This window comes from Aethina tumida, chromosome 5 (assembly GCF_024364675.1).
Source record: "Aethina tumida isolate Nest 87 chromosome 5, icAetTumi1.1, whole genome shotgun sequence".
Classification (NCBI taxonomy): Eukaryota; Metazoa; Arthropoda; class Insecta; order Coleoptera; family Nitidulidae; genus Aethina; species Aethina tumida.
Window position 1 is genome coordinate 25264105 of NC_065439.1, and position 26710 is coordinate 25290814.

The 26710-nt window shown below is 24.4% G+C and overlaps 1 protein-coding gene and 1 long non-coding RNA gene across 3 annotated transcripts in view; one reads left to right on the forward strand and one right to left on the reverse strand.

Annotated features, from left to right (window-relative positions):
- LOC126265651 (uncharacterized) overlaps positions 1 to 26710 on the forward strand; it is a 92772-nt gene that overhangs the window by 62644 nt on the left and 3418 nt on the right. The window lies entirely within an intron of this gene.
- The window catches only part of LOC109600942 (potassium voltage-gated channel subfamily H member 8), an 81261-nt gene that overhangs the window by 20122 nt on the left and 34429 nt on the right, over positions 1 to 26710 (reverse strand). Inside the window, exons 5-8 of one of the 2 annotated variants that reach the window (XM_049967734.1) lie at positions 24255 to 24385; positions 14225 to 14453; positions 6328 to 6485; positions 5692 to 5887 (exon numbers count right to left, since the gene is read on the reverse strand). In XM_049967734.1, coding sequence (XP_049823691.1) covers positions 5692 to 5887; positions 6328 to 6485; positions 14225 to 14453; positions 24255 to 24385 — 714 coding nt within the window. Of the gene's footprint in view, positions 1 to 5691; positions 5888 to 6327; positions 6486 to 14224; positions 14454 to 24254; positions 24437 to 26710 lie in introns of both variants that reach the window. The other variant, XM_049967733.1, reaches the window with a different exon arrangement.

Consider the following 26710-nt stretch of genomic DNA (forward strand, 5'->3'; position numbering starts at 1 on the left):
CGAAGGTAATTTTTGAATACAATACACGCATAACGAGAACATATGTGGCCGGACAAAAGGAAAGAAAATAAATAGGTCTGAATTTGTTTGGACGCAAACAAAAACCCTATTACGAAGATGACTAACAATGGGATCAATATGAAGCTGCTTCTTGTAATATACAAAAGGCAATTCTGAAGCCATTGAGCTCGCCATTTTCTTTCATTCTTTTAATTTGAATGCGAATTTATTTTGGGAAGTTTGCGAAAGTGACAACAACAAAGTTTCTCGCTAATTGAAATAATACATTTTTAATTATATTTGTGGGGTATGAAACTTACATAATGGAAACTGTTTATTCAGTTTTATGGAAACAAAAACTTAATTTTAAAAATAAACTTCAATTTAAATTGTAGATTTATTTCTACATGATTCAGCATATAATCATACAAACTGAATTATTCTTTTTTATTATGATTTTTTATAAAAATATACACACAGTATAACAAAATTTGTTGTATTGTGAAATAATAATGAATATATTCTATTTAACAACAATATATTTTATTGAAAATTTATTGTTAAAAATTATTAAACAATAAGAATAAAAATACAAAAAGTTGTTAAGAAAATTATAATTAACGTTTTTTTTTTATATTTAAAACTATTTACAGAAAAATATATTTTATGAAAAATATGTAAATAATATAAAACAATATAAAAAAATAAAAAGCAGTAAAGTTTAAATATTTTATAAAAATATTAAACGCACAAAAATCACATCATATTATTAAAATTTGTTAAAAAACAATAATGGACATTTTGTATTATAAAAATTATTTAAAAAAAGTAAAAAAGGTTAAATATTTTATAAAAATAAGCAGAAAATTACAGTATAATAAAATTTGTTACAATTTGTTAAAAAATGATTTTTTTTTATTTTTAAAAACAAGTTACAAAAAAGTAATTTATGAAAAATTTATTGTAAAAAAAATACTAGTACAATTAATATTAAAAATAAAAAGTAGTTTAAATATTTTATAAAATTATGAAAAATACTAAAATTATAGTACAATAAAATTTCTTAAAATAATAATGAACTTAACATATAAATGTCCAAATTGAACATGTTTAAATTGAACAAAAATTAGTAACGATTTTTTTTAAAGATTAAAAAATCTATTTACAAAAAATATTTCGTGAAAATATTAAAACAATACAAAAAGTAATTAATAAATTATTATATTTATTTTTTATAAAAATATCAAGAGCACAGTATAACAAAAATTGTGTAATAATATTGAACATATTCTATTTAAAAAAAATATATTTCATTGAAAATTTATTGTTAAAAATTATTAAACAATAAGAAGCAGAAACATTTAAGTATTGTATAAAAATATTAAAAATACAAAAATTTGTTAAGAAAATCATAATGAACGTTTTTTTATTTTAAAAACTATTTACAAAAAAATATATTTTATGAAAAATATGTTGTTACGTAATAAAACAATATAAAAAATAAAAAGCAGAAAAGTTTATTTATTTATTTACATATTATTAAAATTTCTTAAAAAAACAATAACATTTTGTATTATAAAAATTATTTAAAAATATTAAAAAATAAAAAGTAAAAAAGGTTAAATATTTTATAAAAATCAGCAGAAAATTACTGTTATATAAAATTTGTTAACATTTGTTAAAAAATGAAATTTTTATATTTTTAAAAACTAGTTACAAAAAAGTATTTTATGAAAAATTTATTGTAAAAAAAACAATTAATATTAAAAATAAAAAGTAGTTTAAATATTTTATAAAATTATGAAAAATACTAAAATTATAGTATAATAAAATTTCTTAAAATAATAATGTCCAAATTGACGAAATGTATAAATTGAACAAAAATTAGTAATGATTTTTTTTTTTTAAATTAAAAAATCTATTTACAAAAAATATTTCTTGAAAATATTAAAACAATTAATACAAAAAGTATCTAATAAATATATTGAAAAATAATAACTTTTTTCAAAGGAAAATATATAAATATTCAAACGTACAAATTAAAGAAATATATAAATGAAGTTTAGAAATCTTAAATGGGTTCTGCTCATTTACCAATGATCCAGATATTTCTCCATGAAATTTTCCTTGTAGAACATTGGCAAAAAATGAATATAATGGAGATTATTTTCTTGAATAAAAATTATTTCAAAAGACGTTTTATTAATTTTATTTGATTTTGATATACACAAAATATGTGGTTTAATTAAAATAAGATTCGATATTATTAATAAAAAATGAAGGAATTTTTCATAAAATTAAAATACAGAAGTTATGAGAAAAAAATCCAATCTAAAGTTGAGCAACTGAAATTGTGAAACTATGTCAAATTTAATACAAATCTAGCATCAATAAGTTGCATGATCCACCCACCAAACGGGCTGAGGTGTTTCAGAAATTGGGATTTGTGAGACCGTGGAATTTGCACTTTAGACAGTTAATATTCGATCTGAATTTGGTTAGTAACAGTTTGATAGAACTTTACCTCATGAATATTATTGACTGATTGTTAAAAAATAAGTTTAATTTAGTCTGCCATTCATGTATATTATGTTACAAGTGTAGGGAGTATGTGGTGGTCTTCTGGTCGATGAAATTAGTGGTGGACCACGGCCACATTACCAGAGGTGTTCTCCCGTAAACTTCAATTAAACTGTTTGGAAACCGACACCGTAAATTATTGGGTAGGTTTGTAGACGTTTTATTATTTATTAACTGCCTATTACGTACTAAAACGCATCGATCATACAAACACTCTTGATAACCGTCTGAACGATGGAAAGACTGATTAATGGGGATTGATTTTTTACACCGGAGAATATAAACGTGGAAAAAAAGACCAAGCACGAAACTGTTAAATTTATTAGTCGCAAAGAGCCACAAGAAAAATGAAGATTTATTAATTCTGCGTCTTACCGCTGAAATATTTGTCATCATTATGCAACATCGAGCACCCCACCTATTGCAGGAACAAACAGAAGGGCATTAGAATTGGTAACCTGAGGCGAAGGAAAAATGACGAATATAAAATATTGGCTGCATTAAAAACATTTGTATTAAATGGCGGATATGATAAATGGAATTTGTAAAATTGCTCTCATTTTACGTTGTGTTAATTAATGAACATTTTCATTAAAGTGACTGAAAATCAAACAAATCGAATCAAAAAGTGGTTAATTAAGTTATATTTACCTCTAAAAAATAATTTATTAAAAATTATATAATTTATCTCTCTTCTTTGTTTAATTTAGCATGATTAAAAATAAATTGTTAAGTTTAAAAAAAATAATTTAATTACAATCAAACTTAAATAAGTATTTGTACTTTTTATTTAATAGTTATATCGAAATGAAATTTTGATCAATATATAACTATTAAAACAACTGAATATTAAATTTTACAGAATTTAATCGTAGTAAAGAAAGTCGCAATAAGAATGAAAGTATAATCATATTTTTTAGTGTGACTTGTTAGAATAAGAGACGAAAGGTTTATGGAAATGAAATTTGAAAATATGGAAGGAACGAATTTAATTTTTTTATTTAAATTATTTAAATAATGTTACAAATAATAGTAATAATAAACGAGTGATTAGTAAAAAACTCTTAGAATTTTAATATTTGAATTATTTGTAATAATAATAATAATAATATATATATATATATATATATATATATATATTTATAATCAATATTGTCTTAAGAAAATATCATTTGTGTATCGAAATATTGGAAATTTGGTCTTACAAATTTTCTCTAAATTATTGAGAATTTTTATTTACAGTTTAAAAATAAATTTATTAAAATGACATACATATCAAAGGAGCCTAAATATTTAAATTATTAAAAACATTTTTATTAAATGGCGAATTTAATTATTTTATATATAAATGTAATTTGTAAAATTGCTCTCATTTTACGTTGTGTTAATTAATGAACATTTTCATTAAAGTGACTGAAAATCAAACAAATCGAATCAAAAAGTGGTTAATTAAGTTATATTTACCTCTAAAAAATAATTTATTAAAAATTATATAATTTATCTCTCTTATTTGTTTAATTTAGCATGATTAACAATAAATTGTTAAGTATTAAAAAAATAATTACAATTATGATATTTAAAAAAATATACATTTATGGCCAGAGAAATATCAAAAAATTTAAAATCAAACATTTAACTAGAGACTCTCGAATGGCAATTTAAATCCTATTTAAAATATATGGAAAATTTGAAATCTCAATTAAAAAACCATTAAATATATTTTTTAAATATGTGAATAGCCAGATTGACCATTGGTTTTGTTTAAGAAATTTTTTGATGTAGCTAATCACAATGAAATTCTTAAAAAAGTATTTGTAACTTTTTATTTAATAATTATATCGAAATGAAATTTTGATCAATATATAACTACCACCTATATTAAAACAACTGAATAATAAATTTTACAGAATTTAATCATAGTAGGGAAAGGGGTAATAAAAATGAAAGTATAATCATATTTTTTAATGTGACCTATTAGAATAAAAGACGAAAGGTTTATGAAAATGAAATTTGAAAATATGGAAGGAATGAATTTAATTTTTTTATTTAAATTATTTAAATAATGTTACGAGTAATAATAATAATAAAGAATTTTAATAACAGAATTATTTGTAAATATAATAATCAATATTGTCTTAAGAAAATGTCATATATATATATAGAAATATTAGAAATTTGGTCTTACAAATTTTCTCTAAATTATTGAGAATTTTTATTTACAGTTTAAAAATAAATTTATTAAAATGACATACATATCAAAGGAGCCTAAAAATTTAAATTATTATAAATAAGTTCTACAGATGTTTATTACCGAAACATTTTACTGAAACTATTAATGTCCAAACTCCAAACGGATGCAGTGGCTGATTTATGGCTAACATAAACAAAAGTAGTTTCGAACAGAACAACAATTATTTTCTTTGGAAAACTGCGGCAGTATATCTTTACGATCATTTATTTTTATTTAAGTACTAGTTCTCAATTTTTAGTGATACTTATGTCATTATAATTTGAGGGAAAGTAATGCTCTTAGAGTTGAGGTCAGATTATTGTTGCGGCGTGATAATATCTTGGAGGAGTGAGTTTGCAATTAAGTCAAAGCCTCCGGAAATTCACCACCGTAAATAAACCGTTTCCTACAACGAAATATCTAATAAATTTGAAACTAAGTAATCAAAACCAGGATAAGTCATTCTTACTACAGCTTTTGAAAATTCTCGACACATTCAATTGTGAAGTAACATTTGTTTATTCCACTTCGACTTGTTTACAAAATGAATGATTTAAACTTCCAGTCAACATACGTAATTCAACAAGCAGATTGAGCAACGTCCAATCGATAAAAGGACAAAGACTGAATAGACAACAAAGTGAATACATAAACTACTGGCTGCGGTAAGGACCAAATGAACTGTCACAGATTTGATTCATGCTTTTTTTCCCCAAATCGATATCGTAAAGTAAAACTCATGACTCGGTCTAAAACATATACTTTAAAAGTAAACTTTTTTAATATCCAAGTAGTGGTTGAACTGAAAACTTTAATTAAAAGTTTACTCTTACTCCCAGGTAATTTATGAAGCTGCAGCGGCGAATACAAATTTGACTTACCTAAATTCTTATCTTCCCTGTCTGCAATCACGTACCAAATGCACGCTAACCAATGTGCAACTAACGTAAACGATAACATCAGTAACGTGAGGATCATGGCACTGTATTGGGAGTATCTGTCCATCTTCTGGAGCAATCTCGCCAGTCGAAGCAGTCTTGTCAGTTTGATCAGGTTTGTGTGGGTCGGTCCTGGATTCTATAATAATTAAAATTATAAGTAATTGGTTCCAAATTCAATGACAATTATATCCTCTATAAAATGGGACAGGATACTTTGATTTACAACATACATCCAAAGCTAATCGAACAATTAACTAGTATCGATTGAACTCTTTTAGTCCACGTTTAATCAATTAGTCTGACTGTTGACGTTGGTGCATTTGAAAATTGTGAAATTGCCTTTTTACTCTTTTGTTTCCATTTGGCCTGATTTTCCGGATAATATCCAAAGTAATGGGAATTTGGAGCAATTATAGGTGAAACAAAAACGGAATGTTTGTCATCCATATTCTGAATTCCATATTATAAAATTCATGTCCATACCACAACATATGTGTGTATTTAAATGAACTCTTCACATCCCCAACTGTGTCCATAATTAAATGAAATATTTTCTATTTGTAATAATATATTTACCTCTTCCCCATAAACCAAATATAGCAAATCGAAGGGTAGTGCAGCCAAGAAATCGACGATAAACCACGTGCGCAGATAATTCTTGGCAATCGCCTTCCAGTTCGACACCACTTCGCCCTTTCTGTTCACATACGTCGTGCGAAAATTAATCACTATATCTGAAACAAAAAGCAAAGCTATTTAACGCCAGGGATTTATAAATGAAAAAAGTTTCCAAGTAAGGGTTGCCGACGGATTTATATTGTAACACGAACGGTGCAATAAGAGAATGATCGTCAATGAATAATACATCCGACGGACATGAATTTATTATCCGCCTTTATATGGAAGTTTTGACTCAACTATCTGGCAATAAAATAAACCATATCGCCAATACGATAATAATTCGGCGGAACGTGAGTTTTATGGCGGAGAATAGATATAACAGTGAGGAGGGTGAATCGACCACTTGTGGCGGGAACGATTGCAATCTACGGGGCACAGAAACCTTAAAATAACTGTATCAAATTGATTTCTCGGCCGTCCCATATTCTTAAGATGTTTTCAGCTTCGATGAATTCGATCAGGTCGTATGTTTTTGGGCAAATTTGATCGTTTGTCATTTCTAAGATCATTCTAAAAATTATTTTGCAGATTACAGTTTAGAAATTTTTATTATTATCCTTATAATATTTATTAATACCAATTAATTTTAATTAAAATAGGTTCTTTGAAATTATAAGGATAACTAAAAAATATATTTTCTAAATAGTCTCTAAGAGAGAATCTTAATTATTAATATTATACGAATTATTTTCTTTTAATTGTTGAATAAAATATATAGTAAATTAATTATAAGATTATACGTAAAATATTTGACAAATATTGATGTAAAGGTCAATAAATGTTAAAATAAATAGAATAATAATCGGTTTTATAGAAAAAAAATATTTTACACCATTTTTGTTACAATATTAACAACAATCAATATTATTAAAATATTAAAAAATAAAACTCTTATTATTAATTGGGAATTCAAAAAAATATATTTAATTTAACAAATTCAAAATTCTCATTATTATTCTTATAATATTTATTATTAATCAATTAATTTTTATTAAAATAAGTTACTTGAAATTAGAAGGACGATTAAAAAATATATTTTCTAAATAGATTATAGGTTAAGAGAATCTGTAATTATTAATATTATATAAATTATCTTTTTTTAATTATTGAATAAAATATATAATGCATAAATTTTATATGTAAAATATTTGATAAATATTGATATAAAGATTAATAAATGTTAAAATAATTATGTTATTTCTAAAAAAATTAAAATTTTTGAAGATAAATTAAACAGAAATCGGTTTTATAGAAAAAAAAATATTTTACACAATTTTTGTTACAATATTAACAACAGAGAATTCAAAAAAATTATTTAATACGACAAATTAAAAATTCTCATTATTATACTTACAATCAATTAATTTTTATTAAAATAAATTACTTGAAATTAGAAGGATGATTAAAAAATACATTTTCTAAATAGATTATAAGAGAGAATCTTTAACTATTTTATACTATTTTGTTTAAATTATAGACTAAAATATATATAGTATATAAATTATAAAACTATACGTAAAATATTTGATAAATATTGATATAAAACTTAGTAAATGATAAATTAAGTAAATTATTTCTAAAAATTTAAAAAATAAATCAAAAATTAAATATAAATCGGTTTTGTAGAAAAAAAAAATTATACAAATGTCTTACAATATTATGTTAACAATATCAATATTATTCAAATATTAAAAAATAAAATACTTAATAATAATTATTAATTAATTATATCAAGTTTATTCTAAAAATTATTCTGCAAATTACAATTTGAATTATTCTTGTAATATTTATTAATAATTAATTAATTTTTATCAAAATAAATTATTTGAAATTAGGATTATTAAAAATATATATTATTTGTCATTTATAGAATAAAATATATGGTATAATAATAATACTATATAATATATTTGATGAATATTGACATAAAGATTAATAAATCTTAAAATAATTATATGTTATTTCTAAAAATTTTAAAAATCAAATTTTTTAAATAGAAATTAAACATAAATAGTTTTTATAGAAAAAAATATTTTACACAATTTTCTTGAAAGTTTAACAACAATCAACATTATTAAAATATTGAAAAATTATTAAAAAACAAACATTAAAATTTAAATACTGATAATTTTGTGACCTTAATATGAAAAATTGTAAAAATTAATAATAAACTTACTTGATTAAAATTAAATACTATTTTTAGAATAATTAAAGTTTAAAATTGTTTTCAACATTTAAACATCTAATTATACTGCTATTTTCAGCACCAGATATTTTAAAACGTGTTTAAATTATTTACGTAACAAAATTGAAAGTAAAATATAGTTAAATTTTCTCAAACGACTAAAATAAACACAGTTAAAAAGTTTAAATGGATTTACTCTTTGCGTATCTGTTAAACTGCAGTTTGCAATTATAACTTTAACTGATTTAATATATTTTTGCCGCCCACTAAAACTACATATTCGCACGATTGTACGTTAATTATAAATAAAACTTGAGTGTTGTGTCTGAAAAGCTTTTAGCACCTTTATTTTAATGGGGTTTTAATGTGTGTTTTGTTTCGCCTCGTCATTCAAGTTACATTTTCATAATTCATGAAAGACACAGAATTGACTACAATGTTATACATTAAAAACGCTTTGTTCTAATTATGACTCGAGATGGTCCGTTAATTAAATTAAGTTTGAAACTTTGTAGGTGATTTATTTCACGTTTTTTTCTTGTTGACTCGGAGGAAAAATATGTAAGAAAACGCCCACAAAATCAAAGACAGAGAAGCGGTTTAATTAAGTACAATTGTTTCGGTTTCAATCGTGTTGTGAAGCAATTATAATTATAAAACACAATTTTGTTGTAATAAAACTTGTTTAGTTGTTGAGGTGGGAACTCAAAGTGAGTACAAGTAAGGTTTTATCGCCCCCACCTCGAACAAAACAGCCAATTTCACTTAAAATTACTTAACACCATTCATATTTTATCACGTGTATTTGAATATTCATAACCTTAAGGACATTTTTAAACCCGATGTTTTGAGGCTAATTTATCTTAGATTAAAATGGAATTGCTGTAAATACGTTACGTTGAATTGATTAGGCGTTGTCTTTTAGAAAACTAATTTTATGAAGTGCAAGTCACATCTGCACAAAAGGGAAACACAAGAAAGCAATTACAATCTGGGTTAATCTTGTATTCTTGTAATGACAGGGATACAATAAATATGTACATTAAAAACAGGGATATTATAAATTCAAATTGCAACGAATTTGAAAGTGATCAAGGAAATTGATAACAAAGGGAGTGCGAATATTCTTGTCAAGGCAATAAGTTGTTTACGAAATTGAGCAGGCTTCAACATGAAAATGACTGATTTTATACTTTTGTGAAACGTATAAAAATTATGAAACCTTATAGTTTTATTATTAGTTAACTTTTTGCCCAAGGCTTCAAAATAAATAATTCATACCATCGTCTGAAATCACTGAAAAAAATTCACATTAATTTTGACTGGATATTAGGGGTAACTGAAAAAGTAATTTACGTTTTAACTTTTAACTTTAAGATAACACAAATTTCTTTAAAATAATTTGAACAATTTTCGCCATCATGTCACGAGAAAGTGATTCTGGGTTTTTTGCAACTGAAGAATACATCGACCCCCACTTCAGTATTTCAGTATTTAACAGTTTATTAAGTAAAACATTTGACAATGGCAAATATAAATAATAGTAAATAAATGCTAAAAATAAATTAATAGTTCAGGTATTTTGTTTTGGTCAAAATAAACTGATTGAAAAAATGAAAATAAACTATAAATTATTTAACCTTCTGAATTTATATTTTTTTCATGTGTATGTATATCAAAATAATAAAAAAACTAAAACTAACTGATATAATGGCAACGTCATGAATGTGGATCAAACAGGACGTAGTTTTAAAACTGGATTAAAACACCCCTTGCACTGTAAATCAAATTAAATTTTTTGAATCCATCAGACAAAAAAAAAAAACTCAAACAGTTAAAAAATCAATAAAAGTCCATTATTCACTTAAAATGGTGTTTTCAGAATATTAAAGTTGGGTAGAATGTTTTAATCACCCCTTCCTGGTGTAAGCAGAAATATGTGGCCGTAAAACTTCTAAAGGGGGAATATGCTACGTGTTGAATATAAGCAGAGTTTATGGCCTGTTAAATCCATATCTTTCGAAGTTTGATCATGGAATAATCACGAGTCAAGGCTGGGTATGATAAAAGACTATACCACCCTGGCTTATTTTCAGCTAATCTGACATCAATTTTGAAGGGGGAACAAGATTAAAACCAATTAAAAGATTAGTTTCTTACCTTAACACTGTAATAAACAATGGGAGATTAACAAAAGCTAAATTATTACATTGTGCTTTAAATTACATTTTGTAATATTATTTATTAAATATTGTGTAATTAATTAACGTATACAGTTATTAAAAGGATAAAGAATCTTTCTTAGTTTAAAATTATTTACAAATAGTTTTCTTAGTAGAGAATTCCAGATTTAGTTGAAATAGTTTAGAGTTTTGTCTTCCCACAATTTACCAATATTTAACAAACGTATGTTGTTGTCACGAAATTAAGCAGGCTTCAACATGAAAATGACTGATTTCCTGCTTTTGTGGAACGTATAAAAATTATGAAACCTTATAGTTTTATTATTAGTTAAATTTTGTCCAAGGCTTCAAAATAAATAATTCATGCCATCGTCTGAAATCACTGAAAAAAGTTTAGATTAATTTTGACAGGATATTAGGGGTAACTGTAAAAGTAATTTACGTTTTAACTTTTAACTTTAAGATAACACAAATTTCTTTAAAATAATTTGAACAATTTTCGCCATCATGTCACGAGAAAGTGATTCTGGGTTTTTTGCAGCTGAAGAATACATCGACCCCCACTGCAGTATTTCAGTATTTAACAGTTTATTAAGTAAAACATTTGACAATGGCAAATATAAATAATAGTAAATAAATGCTAAAAATAAATTAATACTTCAGGTATTTTGTTTTGGTCAAAATAAACTGATTGAAAAAATGAAAATAAACTATAAATTATTTAACCTTCTGAATTTATATTTTTTTCATGTGTATGTATATCAAAATAATAAAAAAACTAAAACTAACTGATATAATGGCAACGTCATGAATGTGGATCAAACAGGACGTAGTTTTAAAACTGGATTAAAACACCCCTTGCACTGTAAATCAAATTAAATTTTTTGAATCCATCAGACAAAAAAACTCAAACAGTTAAAAAATCAATAAAAGTCCATTATTCACTTAAAATGGTGTTTTCAGAATATTAAAGTTGGGTAGAATGTTTTAATCACCCCTTCCTGGTGTAAGCAGAAATATGTGGCCGTAAAACTTCTAAAGGGGGAATATGCTACGTGTTGAATATAAGCAGAGTTTATGGCCTGTTAAATCCATATCTTTCGAAGTTTGATCATGGAATAATCACGAGTCAAGGCTGGGTATGATAAAAGACTATACCACCCTGGCTTATTTTCAGCTAATCTGACATCAATTTTGAAGGGGGAACAAGATTAAAACCAATTAAAAGATTAGTTTCTTACCTTAACACTGTAATAAACAATGGGAGATTAACAAAAGCTAAATTATTACATTGTGCTTTAAATTACATTTTGTAATATTATTTATTAAATATTGTGTAATTAATTAACGTATACAGTTATTAAAAGGATAAAGAATCTTTCTTAGTTTAAAATTATTTACAAATAGTTTTCTTAGAATAGAATTCCAGATTTAGTTGAAATAGTTTAGAGTTTTGTCTTCCCACAATTTACCAATATTTAACAAACGTATGTTGTTGTCACGAAATTAAGCAGGCTTCAACATGAAAATGACTGATTTCCTGCTTTTGTGGAACGTATAAAAATTATGAAACCTTATAGTTTTATTATTAGTTAAATTTTGTCCAAGGCTTCAAAATAAATAATTCATGCCATCGTCTGAAATCACTGAAAAAAGTTTAGATTAATTTTGACAGGATATTAGGGGTAACTGAAAAAGTAATTTACGTTTTAACTTTTAACTTTAAGATAACACAAATTTCTTTAAAATAATTTGAACAATTTTCGCCATCATGTCACGAGAAAGTGATTCTGGGTTTTTTGCAACTGAAGAATACATCGACCCCCACTTCAGTATTTCAGTTTTTAACAGTTTATTAAGTAAAACATATGACAATGGCAAATATAAATAATAGTAAATAAATGCTAAAAATAAATTAATAGTTCAGGTATTTTGTTTTGGTCAAAATAAACTGATTGAAAAAATGAAAATAAACTATAAATTATTTAACCTTCTGAATTTATATTTTTTTCATGTGTATGTATATCAAAATAATAAAAAAACTAAAACTAACTGATATAATGGCAACGTCATGAATGTGGATCAAACAGGACGTAGTTTTAAAACTGGATTAAAACACCCCTTGCACTGTAAATCAAATTAAATTTTTTGAATCCATCAGACAAAAAAACTCAAACAGTTAAAAAATCAATAAAAGTCCATTATTCACTTAAAATGGTGTTTTCAGAATATTAAAGTTGGGTAGAATGTTTTAATCACCCCTTCCTGGTGTAAGCAGAAATATGTGGCCGTAAAACTTCTAAAGGGGGAATATGCTACGTGTTGAATATAAGCAGAGTTTATGGCCTGTTAAATCCATATCTTTCGAAGTTTGATCATGGAATAATCACGAGTCAAGGCTGGGTATGATAAAAGACTATACCACCCTGGCTTATTTTCAGCTAATCTGACATCAATTTTGAAGGGGGAACAAGATTAAAACCAATTAAAAGATTAGTTTCTTACCTTAACACTGTAATAAACAATGGGAGATTAACAAAAGCTAAATTATTACATTGTGCTTTAAATTACATTTTGTAATATTATTAATTAAATACTGTGTAATTAATTAACGTATACAGTTATTAAAAAGTTTTTATTAAAAGGATAAAGTATTTTTCTTAGTTTAAAACTATTTACAAATAGGTTAGTAGAGAATTCCAGATTTAATTGAAATAGTTTAGAGTTTTGTCTTCCCACAATTCACTAATATTTAACAAACGTATGTTGTTAAATTTTAGTGAGGGAAAAAGGCAATTTAAATATTCCGGAACCAATACTTGGAATGAATAAAGAATCGATGAAAGTTTTGTTTTATAGTAGCAAGATCCTCTGGAATCTGGATAAATGGGGTAAATTGCCGGCCAATCTATAAAACCTCTTTCCTGTCAATCCATCATCCACTAAAGCTTTGATCCAAATAATGGGATTCAGCTCAGATATCAATTGATCTTCGTATTTTGAACGTTCCCGATAATATCGGTTAAAATCGATGCCGTTTTCTAACAATTTCCTGGGTTTATGAGCTTAGCATAAATTTGCCCCAAGTATTTTTTAATTAAAAGTTTTATCGGTTTAATATTTCGTTTGAAATATTTATTTTTAGGATATTTTGATAACAGGAGACCCTCGTGTGTGTGTGTGTGTGTGTGTGTGTGTGTGTGTGTGTGTGCAGCTAATGTTTACTTGCCGCCGAAACGCCCACAGCGTTTTCCAAAAATGCCAGTATTTCCTCCCCCCGTCTCGTTCGGGTGGTATCAGATGAATTATCAACATCATGCGATTAAGGGAATTATCCGGGCCCACAACAAACGCCTGCAGTTATCGCAAAGCGTACAATTTAAAGAAAACAATTTACTTGGAGCAACAGTATCGAATGTCTTACCTATAAAAAATAGACCCTCCACAACCACGTCGACATTGGCGGCCGCCCTCTCGTTGTCCAAAAAACAGGCGTAATAGGGCACCACGACCGCAACATAAAACGTTGCTATAAGTATGAGCCAGTCCCAGACACTTTTGAACATTCCATAGTGCGATATGATTAAACTACTTTTTTCTACTGTAGCAGTCTTGTACTCAGGTAATGGAGCCGGCGTCGAGCTCAACAGATTCTGGAAAAAATTAATAAAAAACGGTTACATAATTGCAAAGCACTTTTCCTGCTGCTGAAAGAATTTTTAATTATTATTTTTTTCACGGAGGTGACAAAAAATTTTTGCCGAGAAAAGTACGCGTTCAAGACGCGGGTTTAATTAAAAACAAATATTGTACGGTGTCCCTGATTTAATTAATCAGGAATGACATAATTTTGTTGCTTTTGGCTGCTACTACTAAAAAATTGATGCATGGACGAAAAACTAGTGATAAATAGAGTCCAATTAGCAATGAATTATGGCCTGTTATTTTTTAGTTAGTATTTTTCTGAAAGAAATTTATCTTTCAGAAAAATATTTAAGTTACGTTAATTTTAATCGGTAATGGAAGGAAAAGTAGGGCCGTTATTCACTGGAAAGAATTATGATATGAGCCTGGACAGCTATATAATGCTCCATTAAAACTGTAGAGGATTGCGGAAAGGCAAGATCATAGGATTGCCACCGATAATTTCGTTCCTCTGCCACGGTGACATTCGCATCAGATAAACCGGATGGCGTTTTTTCGAATGGAGAGATTGGGAATTTTAGTCGCGGGCTTAATTTATTGTTCCCGACGTTTTATTCGTACCTTTCACCTTTGATTTGTGGGGGTTTTATTGTTTTTTTGATAAAAGTTTTATGCTTTAAGCCGCCGTGAATTGGTCTATTAGATTTTAAATTAGTTCTCGTAAGTCTCATAAAGTTCACATTAAATAAAAGAGTTACGGTTAAAATATTTAACAAGTTACTGTAATAATAACCATTATAATGTATAAAATAAATATTTTTTTTACGGACGTAAATTCATAAAGCTTAATTTAAAATAATAAACAACAATGAAGGAATTTTATTCGAAATTTCTTGTTATTCCGTTTATTTTTGTTTACTGCCACCAAATATTTTGAATGTTCTTAATTTTATCAAATTTTAAATACAGCCGAATTACTACAGTAAAATGTATTTCCATTTAGAACTTAGGATGGTTGACTAATTTGCCTCAAGTTAGTTATCAAAAATTCAAGTTACCGAAGTTTTAAATAATTTAACGTCGACGATTCTTAAACAATTCTATTCTGAAGCATTTTATGATAAATTTCAATTATTTTAGTCTTTCTACAGATATTAAAAATTTTTAAATATTGATATTGATTGAATATATAATTAGTGAAAAATTCAAATTTATAAATTAATATTATGAAATTAAAATTAGTAGTTTAGTTGATTAGTTGATACCTATTTCATTGTGAGTGGATTATATTCAACTAAATGAATAATTAGAGTCATATTTAAAATTTTATAACATAAAATAATTAATTTTTTAAATTTTATATTACTAATTTTATTATTCTTTTAATTTACATATATTTTTTTAAAAAATTCTAAAAATTCACTAAACAAAATATTTTCTTTTTCAATTTTATAAATTTAAATTACTTATTTTAATAAATTTATAATTTTACTTTTATTTTTTTTTTATTTTAATTCTTTACATTAATTTTAAATTACTAATTTTATTTTTATTATAATTATTTTAATTTACCCTGGTAATTTTAATTTTTTATATGAATTTTTCAAATTTTTTTATTATAACGTATTAATTTTATATTTTTTATTATATTTTAAAATTTCATAACATAAAATAATTAATTTTTTTAATTTAACGTATAAATTTTACAGATATTAAATTTTTTTTAAATATTGATACATATTTCATTGTGAGGTGATTATATTCACCTGAATGAATAATTAGAGTAAATCATCATTTTTTTAGAGGCTCGTTAAATAACCTTTAGTACTGAACAAATGAAGCAAAGAGGAAGCAAAAAGGAAAAATTCAAATTTATAAATTAATATTGTGAAATTAAAATTAGTAATTTAGGTTAGTTTCATTGTAAAATAAATTCGTCAACTCTTTGAACTGCCCCTTCACAAATTTCTATTATAAATCCACGTTTCTATTATGTGAATTTTAATCATCATTAGAATCGTTTCAAAACAAGACAATTATTTTGCCAATGTTTGTTTATGGTACGTTCACATATTATTATATTTTAAAATTTTATAACATAAAATAATTAATTTTTTAAATTTTATATTACTAATTTTATTATTATTTAAATTTACATATATTTTTTAAAAAATTCTAAAAATTCACTAAATAAAATATTTTTTTTTTCAATTTTATAAATTTAAATTACTTATTTTACTAAATCTATAATTTTACTTTTATTTTTTTTTTTTTATTTTAATTTTGTACATTAATTTTAAATTACTAATTTTATTATTATTATAATTAATTTAATTTACCCTGGTAATTTTAATTTTTTATATGAATTTTTCAAAATTTTTTTATTATAACATAATAATTTTATATTTTTTTATTATATTTTAAAATTTTCTAAATTTTTATTATTAATTTTATTATTTATTAATTTAACGGATAAATTAATCAGATATTAAAAAAATTTTAAATATTGATACCTATTTCATTGTGAGTGGATTATATTCAACTGAATGAATAATTGGAGTAAATCATCGTTTTTTAGAGGCTCCTTAAATATCCTTTAGCACTGAATAAATGAAACAAAGAAGAAACAAAAAGGAAAAATTCAAATTTATAAATTAATATTGTGAAATTAAAATTAGTAATTTAGGTTAGTTTCATTGTAAGCTAAATTCCTCAACACTTTGAACTGCCTCTTCACAAATTTCTATTATAAATTCACGTTTCTATTATGTGAATTTTAATCATCATTAGAAACATTTCAAAACATGACAATTATTTCGCCAATGTTTGTTTATGGTACGTTCACATATTATTATATTTTAAAATTTTATAACATAAAATAATTAATTTTTTAAATTTTATATTACTAATTTTATTATTATTTAAATTTACATATATTTTTTAAAAAATTCTAAAAATTCACTAAATAAAATATATTTTTTTTCAATTTTATAAATTTAAATTACTTATTTTATTAAATCTATAATTTTACTTTTATTTTTTTTTTATTTTAATTTTGTACATTAATTTTAAATTACTATTTTTATTATTATTATAATTAATTTAATTTACCCTGGTAATTTTAATTTTTTATATGAATTTTTCAAATTTTTTTTATTATAACGTAATAATTTTATATTTTTTTAATTTTAAATTTTCTATATTTTTATTATTAATTTTATTATATATTAATTTAACGGATAAATTATACAGATATTAAAAAAATTTTAAATATTGATACCTATTTCATTGTGAGTGGATTATATTCAACTGAATGAATAATTGGAGTAAATCATCATTTTTTAGAGGCTCCTTAAATATCCTTTAGCACTGAATAAATGAAACAAAGAAGAAACAAAAAGGAAAAATTCAAATTTATAAATTAATATTGTGAAATTAAAATTAGTAATTTAGGTTAGTTTCATTGAAAGATAAATTCGTCAACTCTTTGAACCACCCCTTCACAAATTTCCATTATAAATCCACGTTTCTATTATGTGAATTTTAATCGGCCATGCCAGGTAGATTTTTCCACTCCACGTCATCAGAAACGTTTCAAAACAAGACAATTGTTTCGCCAGTGTTTGTTTAGGGTGCGTTCACATATTCCAGACGTGAGGTTCGTCAAATTAAATAAAACAAAATTTGATCATTTGACCCGCAAAACCCGCCATTCGCAAATACTGCACGCCGAATACGAATGGAATTGGTGAACAATCCCTATCATGTCACGAACTCCTCAGTCCAATTCGATTGCCCAACTATGCGTACGTCGGAACGAACGAATAGGAATATTTGATTCCCGGAGAGCAGATCCGACAAACTGGATTAAATTGTGCCGTCGTGGTGGCACGAAGAAAACTGAATTTCGTCCGTGCGTACCATCCGATAAGACTATGGGAGTTCAATATCGTTTCCATTTGTGGTTGGCACATGTGTTATGTTATTTTTCTAAACGCCAAAGTGAATTGTTTCGTTTAATTTGTTTGAGCTGATGTTGGAGAGGTGCCCTTGGGCTTAATGGAAGCCACAAGGATCGGATATAAAAAAAATAACGTGGCACATAATTGACGTTTTAACAGAAAGGTTAAGTTGGGTGTTCTAAAATTAATAATAAACTTTTCTGAAATCGTTTCTGTCATATATACAAGAACAATACACAATTAGTTGCCCCAATTATCTTTATTAAATCTTTTACAAAAGGAAATTAATCTAGGAGAAATGCGACACAAAAGAAACCTCCATAAAAAGAATGTTGGGCCTTAACTCCGTAAGATGTTTAATTAACTTCCTGGTTTTTGTTACAGTGCACCCCCCAAATTGTATCATTGTGTCCATAGTCAGGTCGTCGACCTGATTCTAACTTTCCGTTGAAAAAATCTGCATAAAAGAGTAGGCAAAATATTTACGCAGCAGACGCCTGTCGATCGTAGGCGTCGTAAAATACAAATTTCAGAACTGTTATTGGTTCAGGATACGGTGTGTAAAGTCTGGAAACGCGATAAAATGGATCGTTAGGTTGATATTGATAAAATTTCAAATTGGTAGACGGTTAGAAGTTCTGTTATGTGTTTCTCTAGCGATAGTTGTTTCCTTACTTTTATTTTATTCAGTACTAAAGGATACGAGCAAATAAAAAATGATGATTTTCGCTCACTATCAGTTTAATACTTAATAATAAAAATGTGATAATACAAAATAGTGAGTAATCATATCGAATATGAAGGGATTTTTAATAAAATTTAAAACATCAAATATTAAATACTCATATTTTATTGCTATAAGGCAAATAACAAATTTAGTGGTGAATTATAGTTTTTTTATTAATAATTAACTTTTTAATAATTTAAATTATTATTTTTTTAATTCATTTTATTTTTTGTTAATTTTAATTTTTTTTTTAATTTATGTTTTATTATATTTTAAAATTTTATTACAAAATAGTTAATTTTAAATTTTTTTAAAAAATTATTATAGTATTAATTTTATATTATTCTATTATAGAATTTCATAAAATAAAATTATATATTTTTTAATTTTATAAATTTAAATTATTTATTTTATATTTTTTTAATTATACGTATTAATTTTGTTTCTTTTATATAAATTTATAATTTTAATTATAAATTAAATTTCTAATTTTATTTCTTTAACTTTATTAAATTAAATTATTATTAATTTTTTTTAAATTATATAAATTTAGTTGCCATTTTTTTATTCTTTTTGGTACCTCTTCATAATTTATTTTTTTTTATTTTAATTTTGTACATTAATTTTAATTTTTATTTTTTCTTTAAATTTTAGTTTTTTGATTAATTATTATTATAATTATTTTAGTTTACGTTAGAAATTTTAAATTTTTAAATGAATTTTTCATTTTTTTTTTTCAATTTTATTTAATATAACGTATTAATTTTATATATATTTTTTTATTTTAAAATTTTATAACATAAAATAATTAATTTTTTAAATGTTATAAATATATATTATTAATTTTATTATTTTTTAATTTAATGTAAATTTTGTTTTTATTTTTATTAAATTTTAAAATTCCATAAAATAATTATTTTCTTTTTTTAATTTTATATATTAAATTACTAATTTTATTTTAGTAATTTTAATTTTTATATATTAATTAATTTTAAATTTTGATGTGAATTTTTTTTATTATATTTATAAAATAATTATTTTTTTAAATTTATATATCTATATTATTATTATTTTATTAAATTTTAGAATTTCAAAAATTTAAATTATTTATTTTATATTTTTTCAATTTTACGTATTAATTTTGTTTCTTTTATATAAATTTATAATTTTAATAAATAAAGTATTATAAATTAAATTACTAATTTTATTGTAGTAATTTTTATTAATTTTATTTTTATTTTTTTTTAAATTACTTAAATTTAGTTACTATTTTTTTTCTTTTTAATCCATCTAAGTAATTTTATTTTTGCATATTAATTTCTTTAATCTAACAATTAATTTTAATTTAAGTTATTAAAATTTAAAATTTGAATTACTAATTTTATTATTTTTTTAATTTATCTTAGCAATTTTTTGCTATTTAAGGTATTAATTTTAATTTTAAGTACCACAATCCTAACGACACATTTATTTTTTATTTAAATAAAAAGCAATTTGTACACAGGCAAATTTTTTATTCAGTTCGAAAGCACATTGTAAAATTGAGGGGAAAATTAACATTTTTGTTTTGGTACGATCATCCTGAAATTGGTGGTGTTCTCGCCACATGGTTCGATGGTTACGGTATCAGATATAATTGGTCTCATTGTCGTCACAGACTTGTTAATTTTTTTCTCGAGCGTGATTTCATACTTTGGGTTCTTTTTGTTGATTTTGATGTGAGCTTGAGAATTGATGATATCTTCTTTCTCTTTGCGAAACACCGTGTCAAACACTCTGGATTTAACAAATAGTGGGCCGGATTTGGCAAAGGGGTATCCAGTTTTGTCTTTTTCCATTTTTAATTTAGGCATAATTTTGACTGTAGCTAGTTGACAACTTAAATTTTAATTATGACAATTCAACATTACTTCGTTGCTATAACAATCATATAATATATATATCATCTTAAACAAGTAATATATACAAATGTAGGGCACATTAGTGTGTTAATAGATTTTATGTTGCGTGTAAAATATGATTAATATGCTTGTAATAAATTGCCATTAAATCCAGTCTTCACCCCAGTTCACACTATACACAATATTCCAAAGTTTACCATGATGTTACTCGTTCGGAAAGGCAACTATTATTTGAAATTTCAGGTTAATTTTAAATACTTGTGAAACTTTATGCCCCCCACAAAACAAACTTAAAACAAGAACAATATGCCTTTAAACGGGAACATTATACACAAAAGTTGAAAATAATACAAAATTAGGTCAAACTCAAATTTACACAAAACAAAGGACTTGATATGAGTACATCACAAAAACGGTTCAATATTGAGGTGGAAAAGTTGACAAAAATATCCAATAAAGTTGAGAGACGGGAAAGAAAAAAAAATGAGGTAAGGGAACACTCTTAAATTTTGTCTAGAAAAAAACGGTGTAATATGCACTTAATCACTCGGCAGTGCACTCCCAAGAGTTCGTAACGGTATAACGTTACTAAAAATTGAAACGTAAAATATTAGTTAAGTAAAACGAAGATGGATAAGTTTTAACGAGGAATTCGTTCTAGGGTAGTTACTAAAGTTATATAAAAATATGAGACAATATAGTCATTTATTTCAGAAATTAAGTGGTTCAAAATTAATAATAATAGTAATTATTAATTAAGACTTAAGTTATATAATGTTATTCTTTAGTAGAAGATATTGGGACTTTTATTATTTTATGGTTTCTTTCAAAGAAAGTAAGGAGTCGTCTGAAAATGAATAAGGGAAACGATATTGGAAAACTTTCGTGTATGAGGATAACTACAAAACCTAATTAATATTCCTTTTTGTCCCATTTTTTTTGCCTCAAATATCAATTAATAGTTAGATCGACAAAAAAAATTCAAATAAATTCTCCACTCTACAAGCAAATTGATATTCATTGATTTTTCGTTTAAACGGATGATTTGTAAAGCTCCATTTAAGGGAAGTGGGTCGCATTTTTATTAAATCCTAGAATTTTACGACAATTCATTATCATTTTTTTTTCTCCATCAAATTGACTGCGATAAAGTTATATGGAACCAAGTGCCCTAAATGTGTTGTGTTTTTTCTGGCAGGAGGGATTCGACAGTTCGTCCTTTATGAGGATTAGGGGATGACAAAAAATGGCAGGAAATTATTTTGTCCCTTCACCGTTTAGCACTGTAGTAAGTTTAAAATTCACAAATGAACTTTTGATTTTAAAATATAATATTTGTACATATATTAATTATAAATATTTTTTCTGTTATTTAATGGCATGAAAATAAATCAATTTAATGGTTTTAGGGGAGGTAGGAAGGGTTTCAAGGTGAGATTTGTTAGGTTGATATGAAACAGAATAGATGTACTTGAACGAAATGTTTTTACCCCTAAAGATTTAATTAAAATTTTTTTTCATGCTTTATATGACACTTATATTACTCGTATTAATTTACTATGTGTCTTATTTATTTCTCTTTCCTTAATTAAATTGTTTACAATAGGAAAGGTATTTTACCCATTTTATAATTTAATTAGGTTTAAATATTAAAAAAATAAATAAAATCATTAAATTTTTAGACTCTTTTTTCAAAATATCATATATTTATTAAAATAAATAAAATAAATAAAATAAAAAAGTAGAAAAATGCTTTTGATTGATATTCATACTCTTTCAATTTAATATGTTGAAGTATTTTGTTTTGAATTGGAAAAATTTCAGCCAGAATATTTTTTGAGGGCCACTTTACCTCAGTTTAAATTTAATTTAATATGTTACTTAAAAAAAATATGTAATTATCAAAATGATCTTTTTTCAGTATATAAAATTAAATTTTTCTCAGTTTATTTTTGTTAAATCGTTTAATAGTATTTTTTTACAATGTTAAATGTGTAAAATTAGTGATAATAATTAATATGTAGAAAATTTATTTAAAATATGAAAAAATTGATTGTAGAATCTTATTTTAAACATTTTATTTATGTTCCAAATAGGATTAAACATTCAAAAAATTAAAATTATAAAAACATCAAATTTTTAGTCTCTTTTGTTTAGAATTTCATATTTGTACTAAAATAAATAAATGAAAATACTTAATTATAAAAATAGTTTACCATTTATTTTATTTATTAGTTTAAAATCTATCATCAAAAATGATTTTTTTAATTTATATTAAAAAGAAAACAGTATAAGAAGCAATACATTTTTAGACTCTTGTTCAGAATATATTATAATTACCAATTCAAATTAATAAAAATACTCCTGATTAATATATATAGTTTTCAAATGCAAAAAGTTATGAATGGAATTTTTATTTTATTTTATCCTATCTTATAATGTTAAATGTATAAAATTGGATATAATATTTATTATAATTTAAAATATAATTATGAAAAATTCAATTGGGATATCTTAATTAACTGTAAATAAATAACACATAAATACATTAATTTTTTCATATTTTTTTAGGATTAAATATTAAAAAAAATATAAATTATAAAAACATCAAATTTTTAGTCTCTTTTGTTCAGAATTTCATATTTGTACTAAAATAAATAAATGAAAATACTTAATTATAAAAATAGTGAATCATAAATTTTAGAATTTATTATTTTAAGAACTAGTTTACCATTTATTTTATTTATTAATTTAAAATCTATCATCAAAAATGATTTTTTTAATTTATATTAAAAAAAACAGTATAAGAAGCAATACATTTTTAGACTCTTGTTCAGAATATATTATAATTACCAATACAAATTAATAAAAATACTCCTGATTAATATCTATAATTTTCAAATGGAAAAAGTTAAGAATGGAATTTTTATTTTATTTTATCCTGTCTTATAATTTTAAATGTATAAAATTGGTTGTAATATTTATTATAATTTAAAATATAATTATGAAAAATTCAATTGGGGCATCTTAATTAACTGTAAATAAACACACATAAATACATTAGTTTTTTCAGATTTTTTTCTTTAAAATATCATTATCATTTATTAACAAAACAAAAACACCCTTGATTTACTTATGTACGCACGTGTAAAGGATTCAAAGTGTCTGCAACAGAACAAGAAAAAAATAACAAAATGTTAAAGAAAAAGAGGTACTTACGTTGTTGAGTTTGAGCTTGGTCTTCATCTTGTCCGGTTTGTAGTGGCCGGACAGTTGGTAGAGGACGGCCCTAGATCTCCGACGTCCGTAGTTGGCGGGCGGCGCCTCCGGATCCAGGTTACCGTTGGCGTCTGCAAGGAGGCAAGAGTCAGCACCGCGGAACCGGGCCCCGAGTACGGCCGCTGTGCACACATAACAACAAAAAAAGATACTCACTGACGCCGCTAGTGCAACATTTACAATTGGCTAAATTGTGGCTGCCGTGGTCTATTTTACGCAACAGACGTTTCCACTTTATTTGTTATTTGGTTATTGTCAGGTGTACTTTTAGAAATGGAAATTGTCGAAAACGAGGTGATTTCGAGTGGGGAAAGTGGTTTAGGCGACAAGATTGTATTTTTAGGTGTAAAGCTCCGACTTATAATGCTTGACACGGCTGAAATGAATGAGATGATAAAATTATTGATTTTTACTTTACAGAAATCTTTAGTACTTTTCCAGCATTTGAAATAGAAATTTAAACGATTTCAATCTTATGAGTTATGTCACATTATGCCATATTATATTATCGTTTATAACGACCAGTTGATTTTGTTTATCTAAGGGCAATATACGTATAATTAAAAATGTGTAACTACATACTAATTTTGAAACAGACACAATAAAAAATAATTAATTTTTTTCCATTTAATTAATTAATAATTCATGGAATATTCAGAAATATATTCAGCAAAACATTCTAAATACAAAATTTGAAATACTCATTGAATCATGAATAAAAACTAACAAATGTATTAAATTTACACATTTAATGTGACAATAATTTTGCATTACCCAGTCAATTCAAATTCATTCCGTTCCATTATTGATCACATTCAGTATATTTAAATGAGTCTCATATTTTCTTTAATGCCGCTCTAAATTTGTGTCGCGTCCAATAAATTTTTGTAATATATTGTTGTATACAAAACCTCAAAAAGTATTTTCCTTTTAATTTAAAAACACGTCAAATTAAAATTTATACATTGTTTTTTTATATACGAGTGAAATTTATCATTAGGGGCTCAAAATTAGTTTATTTACTTTTATATTTTTATTCATGAAAAATGGTTAAAGTACAAATTTTTAACTTTGATCAATTAAATTACAGTAAGTTAAATTAAATGAATGTTCCTCATAAAGAATGGTCAAAGTTCAAAGTAAAATTTTAAATTTGTCTACTTATTTATTGATTAAAATTTTTAAATATATCTTATTTGATCAATTAAATCACTCACAGTCGATGTGATTTAATTTAAATTGTAAGTTATAAATAGTTAAAGTCCAAACCAAAATTTGTATTATAATTAATTGATCTTGGTTATCATTGAATAAGGTAAACCTCATTTAATGTGTTTTAATTTTGAAATAAATTGTCAAATTCAAATTTAATCCAATTATTTTAAATTAATTCCATAATCTCTTTAAGGCCTTTATAGTTAAAGTTTTATGTAATTTAATGAATTGTACTTTTTATCGCTGTGGGGAGGCAATAAAGTTCGGTGACACTCGAAACTGAATACGTATGGAAAAGGCAAAAAATGTTGGCAATAATCCGGGAGATTAAAACAAAATGTGATATATAGGTATAAAACCCAGAGATAATAAAAGTGGAGTTTTAATATTATCTTTTTATTTGTTTTTTAGGGTGCTTTTTAATAAACAAATTCATATTTCGGTGACGATATATTTTCCATCTATTTTTATTAAATTTGTTTATAATATTTTATTTTGAATATAATATGTTGGATTAAAAAAGTTTTTCATTCATGGGGAGTATTATTATGAAATTAAAATTCATGTACCATGAATAAATTGGGTTTATTAATTTTTATGAAATTTGTTGTACAAGAATGAATAATTTGTCGAATAACTTTGAACTATTCAGGAACCATTTGTAACATTTGGCTGAAAATAACGAAGTTTGGTGCTTAGGGATGAAACGTAGGCGTTTGAGAATCGATTTACATATTCTGGCAAAGTAGAATAAAATTCTAAAAGTTTTTCTCATTTTTTATTCCAGTAAAACACAGTAAAACCATCAAATAAACATCAAAAGAATATTATTTCTTATTACAATAAATAAGCTGGCACCACTATTAATAAGAATAAAGAAATAAAATTTGAAATGAAGTAATCTAAAGTTGCCAAGTACGTTACGACTGAAAAACTACGTCCCCAAAACAAAACATTATTATACGGATGCCTACTAAAATTACACTTTATTATTTTCAGAGTATCATTTCGTTTATTAGTTTCGTAGATTCGGTCTTCTTCAAGTTTCTCCTACTTTAATTGAAAGTATCAAATTAAATTGCATAACGGAAGTTATATGAACAACTCAGCAAATAATAGAAAAATATGTTTTATTAAACAATTCTTTTATTCATTTTCAAAGCAAATTTCGGTTAACAAAA